The 14,437-nt window shown below is 48.7% G+C and overlaps 2 protein-coding genes across 2 annotated transcripts; both read right to left on the minus strand.

Moving 5' to 3' along the window:
• Window positions 1-11,420: 11,420 nt before the first annotated feature.
• Window positions 11,421-12,377, minus strand: LOC125374626 (chromosome alignment-maintaining phosphoprotein 1-like). Its single transcript, XM_048385641.1, has one exon. The coding sequence runs from the start codon at window positions 12,375-12,377 to the stop codon at window positions 11,421-11,423; it is 957 nt and encodes a 318-aa protein (XP_048241598.1).
• Window positions 12,378-13,116: 739 nt separating this feature from the next.
• Window positions 13,117-14,019, minus strand: LOC125374627 (chromosome alignment-maintaining phosphoprotein 1-like). The gene has a single exon (XM_048385650.1). It carries the CDS (start codon window positions 14,017-14,019, stop codon window positions 13,117-13,119), a length of 903 nt encoding a protein of 300 aa, XP_048241607.1.
• Window positions 14,020-14,437: the final 418 nt, after the last annotated feature.

Consider the following 14,437-nt stretch of genomic DNA (forward strand, 5'->3'; position numbering starts at 1 on the left):
CTCAGAGAGAACATCAATGTCACTTACACTCTAATACAACACACAGAGTGCATTCCGCAAACACTCAGAGAGAACATGTAATATTGTATTTTACCAAATGATGTGCATGTTAATAAGATTGAAAATTAATTTCATTTTTTAATTCAATGTAATTTTTATGATGATTTGCTTTTCAATCTATATAATACAACATATGAAAATAATCCTTGGTTTTATAACTTTAATAATGAGGATAAATTTGTATATATGACGGACGAAATTAAAATACAAAGCCTTAAAGTTTTATCCTTAACACTTTTTAAAATGTTTCGAAGAAGGCAAATGTTGTGATCTTTATTTTATACAACCAACTATTTTTCAAATATTTTTTTTATTTAAGTGTCTCATAGGTCAATTTGTGGCTCGACGCTGTGTTTTTAATGCATATATTATGTTCAAATGCGTGTAACACTAAAATAAACAGTTTACTACTACTACTGCTGCTGCTACTACTACTACTACTAAAACTACTACTACTACTACTACTACTGCTACTGCTACTACTACTACTATTTCTACTACATCGTCACCTTGGAACATCGTCACCTTGGAGCATTATCACCTTGGAACATCGTCACCTGGGAGCATGGAACATCATCACTTTGGAACATCGTCACCTAGGAACATCGTCACCTTGAAGCATCGTCACCTTGGAGCATCGTCACCTTGGAACATCGTCACCTGGGAGCATCGTCACCTTGGATCATCGTTACTTTGGAGCACCGTCACTTAGGAGCATCGTCACCTTGGAACATCATCACCTTGGAGCATCGTCACTTTCGAACATCGTCACCTGGCAGCATCGTCACCTTTGGACACAATCACCTCGGATCATCGTCACTTTGGAACATCGTCACCTTGGAGCATCGTCACTTTGGAACATCGTCACCTTGGAACATCGTCAGTGTAGAGCATCGTCACCTTCGAACATCGTCAGCTTAAGCACCGTCACCTTGAAACATCGTCACTTTGGAACATCGTCACCTGGGAGCATCGTCACCTTGGAACATCGTCAGCTTAGAGCATCGTCACCTTGGAACATCGTCAGCTTAGAGCATCGTCACCTTGGAACATCGTCACTTTGGAACATCGTCACCTGGGACCAAGGTCACCTTGGAACATCGTCACCTTGGAGCATCGTCACCTTATAGTATCGTCACTTTGGAGCATCGTCATCTTGGGGCACAGTCACCTGGAAGCATCGTCACCTTGGAACATCGTCACCTTGGAGCATCATCACCTTGGAACATCTTCACCTTGGAACATCGTCACCTTGGAGCATGGAACCTCATCACCTTGGAACATCGTCACCTTTGAGCATCGTCACCTTGGAACATCGTCACCTAGGAACATCGTCACCTTGGAGCATCGTCACTTTGGAACATCGTCACCTTGGAACATCGTCACCTTGGAACATCGTCACTTTGGAGCATCGTCACTTTGGAACATCGTCACCTGGTAGCATCGTCACCTTGGAACATCATCACCTGGGAGCATCGTCACCTTGGAACATCGTCACCTTAGAGCATTGTCACCTTGGAACATCGTCACTTTGGAGCATCGTCACCTTGGAACATCGTCACTTTGGAGCATCGTCACCTTGGAACATCGTCACCTTGGAACATCGTCAGCTTAGAGCATCGTCACCTTCGAACATCGTCAGCTTAAGCACCGTCACCTTGAAACATCGTCACTTTGGAACATCGTCACCTGGGAGCATCGTCACCTTGGAACATCGTCAGCTTAGAGCATCGTCACTTTGGAGCATCATCACCTTGGAACATCTTCACCTTGGAACATCATCACCTGGGAGCATGGAACCTCATCACCTTGGAACATCGTCACCTTTAAGCATCGTCACCTTGGAACATCGTCACCTAGGAACATCGTCACCTTGGAGCATCGTCACTTTGGAACATCGTCACCTTGGAACATCGTCACCTTGGAACATCGTCACTTTGGAGCATCGTCACTTTGGAACATCGTCACCTGGTAGCATCGTCACCTTGGAACATCATCACCTGGGAGCATCGTCACCTTGGAACATCGTGACCTTAGAGCATCGTCACCTTGGAACATCGTCACTTTGGAGCAACGTCACCTTGGAACATCGTCACCTTGGAACATCGTCACCTTGGAACATCGTCACTTTGGAGCATCGTCACTTTGGAACATCGTCACCATGTAGCATCGTCACCTTGGAACATCATCACCTGGGAGCATCGTCACCTTGGAACATCGTCACCTTGGAGCATCGTCACCTTGGAACATCGTCACTTTGGAGCATCGTCACCTTGGAACATCGTCACCTTGGAACATCGTCAGTTTAGAGCATCGTCACCTTCGAACATCGTCAGCTTAAGCACCGTCACCTTGAAACATCGTCACTTTGGAACATCGTCACCTGAGAGCATCATCACCTTGGAACATCTTCACCTTGGAACATCATCCCCTGGGAGCATGGAACCTCATCACCTTGGAACATCGTCACCTTTGAGCATCGTCACCTTGGAACATCGTCACCTAGGAACATCGTCACCTTGGAGCATCGTCACTTTGGAACATCGTCACCTTGGAACATCGTCACTTTGGAGCATCGTCACTTTGGAACATCGTCACCTGGTAGCATCGTCACCTTGTAGCATTGTCACCTTGGAACATCATCACCTGGGAGCATCGTCACCTTGGAACATCGTCACCTTAGAGCATCGTCACCTTGGAACATCGTCACTTTGGAGCATCGTCACCTTGGAAAAGCGTCACCCACGGAACATCATCACCTGGGACCATCGTCACCTTGGAGCATCGTCACCTTGGAGCATCGTCACCTTAGAGCATCATCACTTTGGAGCATCGTCACCTTGGGGCACAGTCACCTGGGAGCATCGCCACCTTGGAACATCGTCACCTTGGAGCATAGAGCATGGTCACCTATGAGCATGGAGCATCGTCACCTTGGAGCACCATTATATCAGAGTAACACTTTAATACAGTTAGATAAAGTATTCATTATTGTTATCGACACTTATGTTCTTGGTTGATGTAGTTTCTGTTTAGCCAAAGCAGATAACCAAAACAAGGTCTTTTCTAATTTAGGATGAAAGGTAATGGTGCTGACCTCATTGAAACATCACGCTTCGTATAGGCATTAGCGACCAGAGACGTGTAGACGGCAAGCTGAAGACACCATCTGCACACATTATTCAGCATACGAGCAACATGGAAGATTATTTCGGTTCTCTGAGATAGACGGTGGCCATCTGTTTTCATTCTGGAACTTGAGATCACAAGCAAACGAAGGTCGTTCGAACCACATCGGAATTGAAGCAATAAAATGAAGAGTAACATTCTCCTTGTTCTGGAATATCGATATTTCAGTTTGTGTGTTGAAGGTCAGATCTGTAGGCCTGGTTACATCAGACATATTAATTTATTGCAACATGAATGGGGGTAAGGTCTATTGGAAATTTGAGTGCTGGAGATTAATGTGGATTCCCAGAAATCCTGTCCGACATTTACCGACAGCTGAAAAAGTCACAATAAGTGTCTTGTCTTTAATCTCACTACATCAGCACGTCAATGATGAAGCACTACACAGCACAACACGTGTTATCTGAAATCAAGTTGGGTCAAATGCAAGCCTATCTAGAGGAAAATGTACGTATTAACTGTGTATTTATTTCTTCAAATGATTTCATGTATAATACATTAAGTTATAAAAATTTGACTTTTTTTTAAAACATGAAATATAAATCTCCCCCGAGCATTTTAACACTTTATGCCGGAACAATTTTTTGGCCCAGTGATATCCTGGCTTTTTGAGGACGTTCAGATGAAACTACCTGGTAAATAGAACATCTGATTTTCTTGTCAATAGTTTAATCCTGCCGTCGTCATTATATCTGTGAGTGAGTTTGACCTTACGGCGCTTTGAATTAGTATTGAGGTGTATTTCACGAACACCTGGTGTCATCAATGAGTGAGTGAGTGAGTTTGGTTTAACGCCGCTTTTAACAGTATTCCAGTTATATGGCGGCGTGTCAGCTTAATGTGGGAGGAAAGCCCCAAGTGATGCAGGTCTCAGACGTTTACAACTTCGGTGAAACCCACGGGCACGGGTATGGTGCTGACAAACCTAGAAACATTATCGGGGCGAACCGGGATTCGAACCCACAATCATAGATTTCTGGCGTGCCCAAGGGACGCAACTCTGCACAGCGAATCGCGGCGCCTGAGACGATTGGGCCACCCGTGCCCCCGGTGTCATCAATGATTTTCAGTGATCCATATATATAATAGTAGTTGTCATCACTAATATTACAAAGGTTGTACAACAATGGAATAGTATTGCGATAGTATGATGCAATGTGTGTTCCATTCATATCATTTTCACCGCTATTTTGCCGTTGACATCCAATGGAATATGTTCCGGTAAATAATGGTGAGGTGAGGTGAAATGGGGTTTAACGTCGCATCCAAGATTATTGCATTTATATAGCGAAGTGCATGTACGTGTGTGTTTGTGTGGCTGCTTGTACTAGGGAGGACTGATGCCGATTTATAGTGCTAACTCACTGAGATACCATGCCTCAGTTTAACATGAATATCCCACTCAGACACAGTATACTGACCCCGAGCCGACCAGTCCTTGCTTTAGCCCCTTAATGCCGAGCGCCAGACAGGGTAACAACAAGTACCATCTTTTAACGTCTTTTGGTATGACGCGGCCGGGGATCGAACCCCGGACCTTCCGCTGTCTGGGCGGACGCTCTACCACTAGACCACGGAGGCGGTCCGGTAGATAATGGAGACTGATTAATCTGTGGCGTTGACATTGTATTTCATTGTTGGAGGAAACCCCATTGCCGAGCACAGACTTGGTGCTGACAAACCAGTGAGGGAGGGAGTTGGTTATAACGCCGCTTTTAACAGTATTCCAGTTATATCGCGGCGTGTCAGCTTAATGTCGGAGGAAAGCCCGAAGTTATGCAGGTCTCAGACCTTTACCACATCGGTGAAACCCACTAGCACGGGTATGGTGTTGACAAAGCCAGAAACATAATCGGGTCTAACCGGGATTCGAACCCACAGTCATAGGTTTCTGGCGTGCCCAAGGGACGCAACTCTGAACGGAGAATCGCAGCGCCTTAGACGACTGGGCCACCTGTGCCCCCACTGACAAACCAACGATCGTAATCAGGTGGAGCCTGGGATTCGAACCCACGATCAGCGGATATTGACACATCTAAGGGACAGCTAACTCTGCACAGAGGAATATGGCACAACACATCAGCAAAAATCTACTCGTCTTTAAGGTCGTGATTCACAATTTGCACGTTCATGTTCATGTACGAAGCACAATTTGGATATTCGCGTGTTTGTTGGATACTCAGACACGTGGTTGTTTGATATGAAAACTTTAACATTGTTTAGCTATCAGGTCCTCATCTACAGCCGGTCGTCAACGTATGACGTCACATTAACAAGACAACCATCCATATTCGGTTGGTGCATCTACGGAATCGATGCCAAACAGCCACATTAACAGCTCGGACAATTCCTTGGTTGAGACCAATTAGTGGCAGAAACGTACGTAGTTGGTTGAGGAAGTACAACATCCGACCCTGACGCCCAGCGATACATCCAAGTTTCCTTCGACGTCACCGTCAGGCACGCCCAGCTTACTGTAGACAGCATCTGAGGTTCAGAAGACAAGACTGGGACAGTACACTGTTCACACGTGAGTGCCGGTTTCATCTGGACAGCTCGTTTTGGCGACACTTGCATTACTCAACGTCGTCAGTTTGGGGGTGGATGTGTTATGGTTTGGGGTGGCATCACATCTCATGGGTGAACACAACTCATCATTGTTAAAGTCAATTTGAATGGCGTACGCTACCGGGACGGCATCGTTCGAATCATGTTCTTCCCTTTTGGTTAATGCAGAGACGTTACATCACGTTGCATCAGGATAATGTCCGCCCAAGTGTTGCACTTGTGAGGGATGACGCCGTGTCTGAATCCAAACATGACCATTCTACTTCAATAGAACACATTCTGAACTTTGCTGCATGGCTAACAATTGGTGATACGATAAGTGAGGTGAATTAAATGGGGTTCAACGTAGCGTTCAAGATGTTTGCACTTTTAGCCACGTGTATGCATGTGCGTGCGTGTGTGTGTGTGTGTGTGTGTGTGTGTGTGTGTGTGTGTGTGTGTGTGTGTGTGTGTGTGTGTGTGTGTGTGTGCGTGTGCATGTGTACGTGCGTGTGTATCTGTGTGTGTGAGCGTGTGCGTGCGTCTGCCTTTCTGTTTGTATGCGTGTGTATCGCTGTGCACTAATGCCGGTATTATAGATCTAATCCCACTGAGACACGATGCCGAACTTTAATATGGAGACCCCACTCACAGACATTACATATATACTGGCCAGGCCTTAATTCCCTTAGTGCCGAGCCCCGTGCAGAGTTACAACACGTTCCATCTTTTATCGTAGGACACGGCGAGGGATGGAGCACCGACCTTCCGCTCTCAGGGCAGATATAACATACAAGGCCTACACCAATGTTACACAATATAGTGGCTGTTGACATGGCGAGGACCAAGATCTCGTGATCATTTAATGAGTGCATTTGATATTTAATCTTCAGTACCCAGATGTTTATACATATACGTTTATAGCGATGAAGGAACGTATTCACTATGGTTCCCCACAACAATATAAACTAAATCATATTCCGCATATATATCGCCAAACGTTTTAGAGTTAACCGAAAGCATTACCGCAGTAAATGGGGTTTTACGAAATTGTTGGCTGTTAATCCCAGTTCCGGTCACTGCATTCGTTTATGTAAGTCGTTGAGCACTACACAAATCACTGTTAGCCTGAACAGATCCGGGCAGTTTGTACTTAACATGGTGAGATTCAGGGAGTAGTAAGTGTAGACGTGTCGAGGACTCGCGGTATTCCGAACGGGTTCATAACATGGCAATGCATGAATATACATGTCGCAGGCTCCAGTGACGGTCTGAAGTCTCACTACCATAGCATCATCCCAGTCTTCAAGAAAATGACCGCCTCCGTGGTCTAGTGGTAGAGCGTCCGCCCGGAGAGCGGAAGGTCCGGGGTTCCGTCCCCGTCATACCAAAAGACGTTAAAAGATGGTACTTGTTGTTATCCTGTCTAGCGCTCGGCATTAAGGGGCTAAAACAAGGACCGGTCGGCTCGGAGTTAGTATACTGTGTCTGAGTGGGGTATTCATGTTAAACTGCGGCATGGTATCTTAGTGAGCTGGCACTATAAATCGGCATCAGTCCGGACTAGTACAAGCAGCCACACACACACACACGTGCATGCACGTCGGTATATAAGTGCGATAATCTTGGACGCGACGTTAAACCCCATTTCACCTCACCCACTTTCAGAAAAAGACCGATATCTCATTGTTCTGTGTGGTTTGGATGAGCCGTTATTAGTGTTACAAGTACAGTAACGGAATTTCTGTGGTTACGCTTTAACATGTTGAACAATGATAAGTTTATTAGACATACAACCATTTGTCACCACTCGCCACTTTCCGTAACCTGCAAGACGACTCGTCCCTCTATCGATGAATGTTATGTGCGAAAATACGACAAACCAATCAGAATGCGCGTATGATTGCAGGTTCTTTGTCAAAGAATCCCTCAGAAATAATTTTGATTTTACATATGTCTTGCATCTAAAAATATACCCAAGGCACAGATAAATGTGTTCAGCCATACTGTATAATTCCGCATGTCCAGATGTGCTTTAAATTGCATCTGAAATCTATATAATATATGGGGAAATAAATGTGAACCATTACGCGACGAGTTGACATGTATTTTTGGTTTGCCCGTTTGCGCTAAGACGGAACCCAGTCGCAAAAATGGCCACGAGAGGGGCACGGGTCGCTGTTCGGCTTGTCCCGGAATAACACGAGTTGGTCACGAATGGACATACAACGTGTCAGGAACACTACAATTACGTGTTTGTAATTTGAGAAAATTATTAAATTTTCCTGTAAACGTGCCTGTGAAGTTGTGTGATATAAGCACACCGTACATAAACCCCATTAACGCATCTGTGTCGCCATAACGAGGTACACATGAACGTTGAATAAAAGCACGGATTTCACTCGGAACGTAAAACGGGCAGCAATTCAGCGGCAGACAGAAAAAACACCAACGTCTATTTTAACATTATCTTTTCTATCGAAAAAGGTAATCGTGTTATATCGGCGTTTGACGAAGGAGAATGGGATGGGACGCTCTAGAAAGGATCTGTTACGAATGTGTTTATCGTCAATCGCGCCATGAATACTCTCTCGGAAGGAGTTATTGCTTGCGTCGTAAAGCTGTAACAGTAAGTCGGGGGCGAGATATTAGAGAGGGAAGTGTGGCTATAGCTTGCAAACATACGAATATCCACATACAGCGGTAATGGACATGACTCCTTGCAATGCGAGATTGAAGATATATGTTCAAAGGATCCATCCACACTGAATGACTGATTGAGATATCGTGTAATTAAGCATGAAGAGTGGACTACTGACTGACTTAATAGGGAGTAAAGTAGTTGAGTGAAATGTGATTTTGTGTGACTTCTATGTCGGGTGTTACAACTGTTAGCCATTAAGTAAATACGTGTGAGGTATGTCTGCTCTGGTGATATAAGAAGCACGATGAATTACGTGTACAGGTAGGGGTGTGGTGTGGTGGGTGTGGGTGCGGGTGTGAGTGCGGTGTGGGTTTGAGTATGAGTGTGAGTGTGAGTGTGGTGTGGTGGATGAGGGTGATGTGGTGGGTGATGGTGTGAGTGTGGTGTGGGTTTGAGTATGAGTGTGAGTTTGAGTGTGATGTGGTGGATGAGGGTGATGTGGTGGGTGATGGTGTGGGTGTGGTGTGGTGTGGTCGGTGAGGGTGTGGTTGATGAGGGTGTCGGTGTGGGTGCGGGTGTCTGGGTGAGGGTATGGTTGATGTCGTGGGTGTGGGTGTGGTGTGGTGTGGTGTGGTGTGGTGGGTGAGGGTGTCGGCGTGGGTGCGGGTGTCTGGGTGAGGGTATGGTTGATGTCGTGGGTGTGGGTGTGGTGTGGTGTGGTGGGTGAGGGTGTCGGCGTGGGTGCGGGTGTCTGGGTGAGGGTATGGTTGAGGTCGTGGGTGTGGGTGTGGTGTGGTGTGGTGTGGTGGTGAGGGTGTGGTTGGTGAGGTGGGTGCGGGTGAGTGTGTGGATGTCGTGTGATTGGTGAGGGTGTGGTGGGTGAGGGTGTGTGGGGGGTGGGGGTGGGGGGTTGGGGGTATGGGTGTGGTTGGTGTGGTTGGATGCGCATCGATCTACGCAACTGGGATACAATGACATGCATCAACCAAGTCATCGTGCCTGACCACCTGATCCAGTTAGTCGCCTCTCCCGACAAGCATGGGTTGCTGAAGACCAAGTCTAACCCGGATATTCACGGGTCCACTCATGTATACGTAGGACATATTGTTAAAGCTTGTAACTGACAGATGGAATAACGCATAATTTCAAGTAAAACATGTGCGCGGATGTATGAAGTATGAGATAAAATTGATGGAAATGATGAACGAATTAAGGAATACATTGATTAATCAATATGTGCCACACATAGTCACTGTTCAAAAAGATAACCTTTGAAGATGATAACTATGATTCTAAGGAAGAAATTATTAACATTAAAGTTGATGTCATGACATCAGAAGGTGACCTGACGTCTTGTCATTTTGGCATGTGATCTGATCCCACTCCGACGTGAGTGGACCCTTGAAGATCCGGGGTAGAATAGGTCTTCAGCAACCCATGCTTGCCGCAAAAGCCGACTATGCTTGCCGTAAAAGCCGACTATGCTTGCCGTAAAAGGGGACTAACGGGATCGGATGGTCAGGCTCGCTGACTTGGTTGATGCATGTCATCGATCCCAAATGCGTGGATCGATGCTCATGATATTAATCACTGGATTGCCTGGTCCAGACTCGATTATTTACAGACCACCGTCATATAGCTGGAATATTGCTGAGTGCGGCGTTGAACAACAAACCAACCAACCGACGTGAATGAGATCGGATTTATATTCATGCGGATTCAGACGTGTTAACGTAATTCGAAACCTCTGGCTGACTGATCAGAATTGTACAGTCTTCAAAGTCATACTAACATAAATAATATACTCTGATAAGAATCCATCACACGCGGAGATATGTTTTCCATAAAACAAAGTATTTACATGACTTTTAGGATAGAAATATTTTAGATGTATACCGTGTTTGTTCTGTCGGGTCACAAACACGAAGCAGTTAAAGGAAAACGAGGAATAACATGTCTATTGTTGGTTTACTGGAGACAAATTGTTGACTTCCTGATTGACCTAGGAAAGGAAAACAGAACATAGTCGACAGAGCTTTTAATGTTTAATGGCACTTTTCCAGTTCAAACATATTTAAATATTATATTCTTTTTCAACATCAAAGATACAGTTTTAAAATAGTTACCAACGAATTACTTGTTTATTTGTTGTTTCCAAACGTTGTCACGCCGAGTCTTTTAATTTCGTTCATTGCTAAAAAGAACTTTCTTGATGTCCCTTGTATTTCATCTTGATTCTCTTTCCGATGCATAAGATCTTAATAACTGAATATGAAATATTGTATTTTAATATACGATTATGAATGTGAATGCAGATTATAATGCGTACATTGCATCTCAAAGTAGACACAAATTATGAATAACAACTTCTTTATGTACTGTTATCCATAAATTGTGTCTACTTTGTCATCCGTCAACTTCTAGGTAATGCTTATCAGACAAATTTATTTGTACATTGTACCAATCATAGTCCCAGCTGTGATATTGCTGAAGGATTGCTTAAAGGGTTGGAAAATCAGGACCTGTCGTCCAACGTACACGGTGTTCGTGATGTCACTGGATTGTCTGGTCCAGAATCGGTTGTTTTCAGGGCGACGTGATGTGGCAGGAGTATTGCTGGGTGTGACATTGGGCAACATACAAATACTTAATTTTGATGCACAATGTGTGAGTGTTACTAGACCAGGACATAATTTTCCGTTTCGCGAACACCTGTGTGTCATCACTGATTTTCAGTGATCGATTCATCACAATTCTTGCCTTTCACGCCCACTGGAATCTGTTTCGACGGATAATCGAGACTGGTTGTTTTCTGGCGTTGACGTTTCATATCTTATAATATGTGTAACCAATGTTGGTTTTAAGCCAGATATATAGGGGTACTTCCCAAGGACCTGAGAAAGCAAATATTATTGAACAGATAATAATAATAATATCAATACAAAATTATGTACCTTTATGGCCATTATGCGCCAACATTTCAGAATATGTTGAAAGTGGACACAGTGGAGTGGTAGGGGAGAGGCACCAGGACAGGGGAGTGACACGAGGACAGGGGAGTGGCAGGGGAGTGCCACCAGAACAGGGGTGTGCCACCAGGGCAGGGGAGTGGCACCAGGACAGGGGAGAGGCACCAGGACAGGGGAGTGCCACCAGGACAGGGGAGTGCCACCAGGACAGGGGAGTGACACCAGGACAGGGGAGTGGCAGGGGAGTGCCACCAGGACAGGGGAGTGACACCAGGACAGGGGAGTGCCACCAGGACAGGGGAGTGGCACCAGGACAGGGGAGAGGCACCAGGACAGGGGAGTGACACCAGGACAGGGGAGAGGCACCAGGACAGGGGAGAGGCACCAGGACAGGGGAGTGCCACCAGGACAGGGGAGTGGCTCCAGGACAGGGGAGAGGCACCAGGACAGGGGAGTGCCACCAGGACAGGGGAGTGACACCAGGACAGGGGAGTGACAGGGGAGTGAAACCAGGACAGGGGATTGCCAGGGGAGTGACACCAGGACAGGGGAGTGACACCAGGACAGGGGAGCGGCACCAGGACAGGGGAGAGGCACCAGGACAGGGGAGTGCCACCAGGACAGGGGAGTGCCACCAGGACAGGGGAGTGACAGGGGGGTGAAACCAGGACAGGGGATTGCCAGGGGAGTGACACCAGGACAGGGGAGTGACAACCAGGACAGGGGAGCGGCATCAGGACAGGGGAGTGACAGGGGAGTGCCACCAGGACAGGGGAGTGCCAGGGGAGTGACACAAGGACAGGGGAGTGACACCAGGACAGGGCAGTGACACCAGGACAGGGGAGTGACAGGGGAGTGACACCAGGGCTGGGGAGTGACACCAGGGCAGGGGAGAGACACCAGGACAGGGGAGTGACACCAGGACAGGGCAGTGACACCAGGACAGGGGAGTGACAGGGGAGCGGCATCAGGACAGGGGAGTGACAGGGGAGTGCCACCAGGACAGAAAAGTGCCAGGGGAGTGACACCAGGACAGGGGAGTGACACCAGGGCTGGGGAGTGACAGGGAAGTGACACCAGGACAGGGGAGTGACACCAGGACAGGGGAGTGACAGGCAAGTGACACCAGGACAGGGGAGTGACACCAGGGCTGGGGAGTGACAGGGAAGTGACACCAGGACAGGGGAGTGACACCAGGACAGGGGAGTGACAGGGAAGTGACACCAGGACAGGGGAGTGACACCAGGACAGGGGAGTGACACCAGGATAGGGGAGCGGCATCAGGGCAGGGGAGTGACACCAGGGCAGGGGAGAGACACCAGGACAGGGGAGTGACACCAGGACAGGGGAGTGACAGGGGAGTGACACCAGGACAGGGGAGTGACAGGGAAGTAACACCAGGACAGGGGAGTGGTAGGGCAGTGACACCAGGACAGGGGAGTGACAGGGAAGTGACACCAGGACAGGGGAGTGGTAGGGGAGTGACACCAGGACAGGGGAGCGGCATCAGGGCAGGGGAATGACACCAGGACAGGGGAGTGACACCAGGATAGGGGACTGGTAGGGAAGTGACACCAGGACAGGGGAGTGACACCAGGACAGGGGAGCGGCATCAGGGCAGGGGAGTGACACCAGGACAGGGGAGCGGCATCAGGACAGGGGAGCGGCATCAGGGCAGGGGAGTGACACCAGGGCAGGGGAGCGGCATCAGGGCAGGGGAGTGACACCAGGGCAGGGGAGAGACACCAGGGCAGGGGAGTGACACCAGGGCAGGGGAGAGACACCAGGGCAGGGGAGTGACACGAGGGCAGGGGAGTGACACCAGGGCAGGGGAGTGACACGAGGGCAGGGGAGAGACACCAGGGCAGGGGAGTGACACCAGGGCAGGGGAGTGACAGGGAAGTGACACCAGGACAGGGGAGTGGTAGGGGAGTGACACCAGGACAGGGGAGCGGCATCAGGGCAGGGGAATGACACCAGGACAGGGGAGTGACACCAGGATAGGGGACTGGTAGGGAAGTGACACCAGGACAGGGGAGTGACACCAGGACAGGGGAGCGGCATCAGGGCAGGGGAGTGACACCAGGACAGGGGAGCGGCATCAGGACAGGGGAGCGGCATCAGGGCAGGGGAGTGACACCAGGGCAGGGGAGCGGCATCAGGGCAGGGGAGTGACACCAGGGCAGGGGAGAGACACCAGGGCAGGGGAGTGACACCAGGGCAGGGGAGAGACACCAGGGCAGGGGAGTGACACGAGGGCAGGGGAGTGACACCAGGGCAGGGGAGTGACACGAGGGCAGGGGAGAGACACCAGGGCAGGGGAGTGACACCAGGGCAGGGGAGAGACACCAGGGCAGGGGAGTGACACCAGGGCAGGGGAGTGACAGGGAAGTGACACCAGGACAGGGGAGTGGTAGGGGAGTGACACCAGGACAGGGGAGCGGCATCAGGGCAGGGGAATGACACCAGGACAGGGGAGTGACACCAGGATAGGGGACTGGTAGGGAAGTGACACCAGGACAGGGGAGTGACACCAGGACAGGGGAGCGGCATCAGGGCAGGGGAGTGACACCAGGACAGGGGAGCGGCATCAGGACAGGGGAGCGGCATCAGGGCAGGGGAGTGACACCAGGGCAGGGGAGCGGCATCAGGGCAGGGGAGTGACACCAGGGCAGGGGAGAGACACCAGGGCAGGGGAGTGACACCAGGGCAGGGGAGAGACACCAGGGCAGGGGAGTGACACGAGGGCAGGGGAGTGACACCAGGGCAGGGGAGTGACACCAGGGCAGGGGAGTGACAGGGGAGTGACACCAGGACAGGGCAGTGACACCAATATCCTTGACGATATCAAGTTCAGAATTCTGGCATATTCAACAATGTTTTCAATGACAATGCCGTCTTCATTTGTCCCTCGTTCAGCCATTTTGTCAAGACGCTTTAGGTGGCTGAGGCAAATAATGGCGTCAAGAGAAAACAAACTATTGACGTTTAACCGAGGGCGCACTTTTGAAATAAAACGTGGCTCTTT

This window comes from Haliotis rufescens, unplaced genomic scaffold (genome assembly GCF_023055435.1).
Source record: "Haliotis rufescens isolate VD_foot unplaced genomic scaffold, xgHalRufe1.0.p SCAF_10, whole genome shotgun sequence".
Taxonomy (NCBI): domain Eukaryota; kingdom Metazoa; phylum Mollusca; class Gastropoda; order Lepetellida; family Haliotidae; genus Haliotis; species Haliotis rufescens.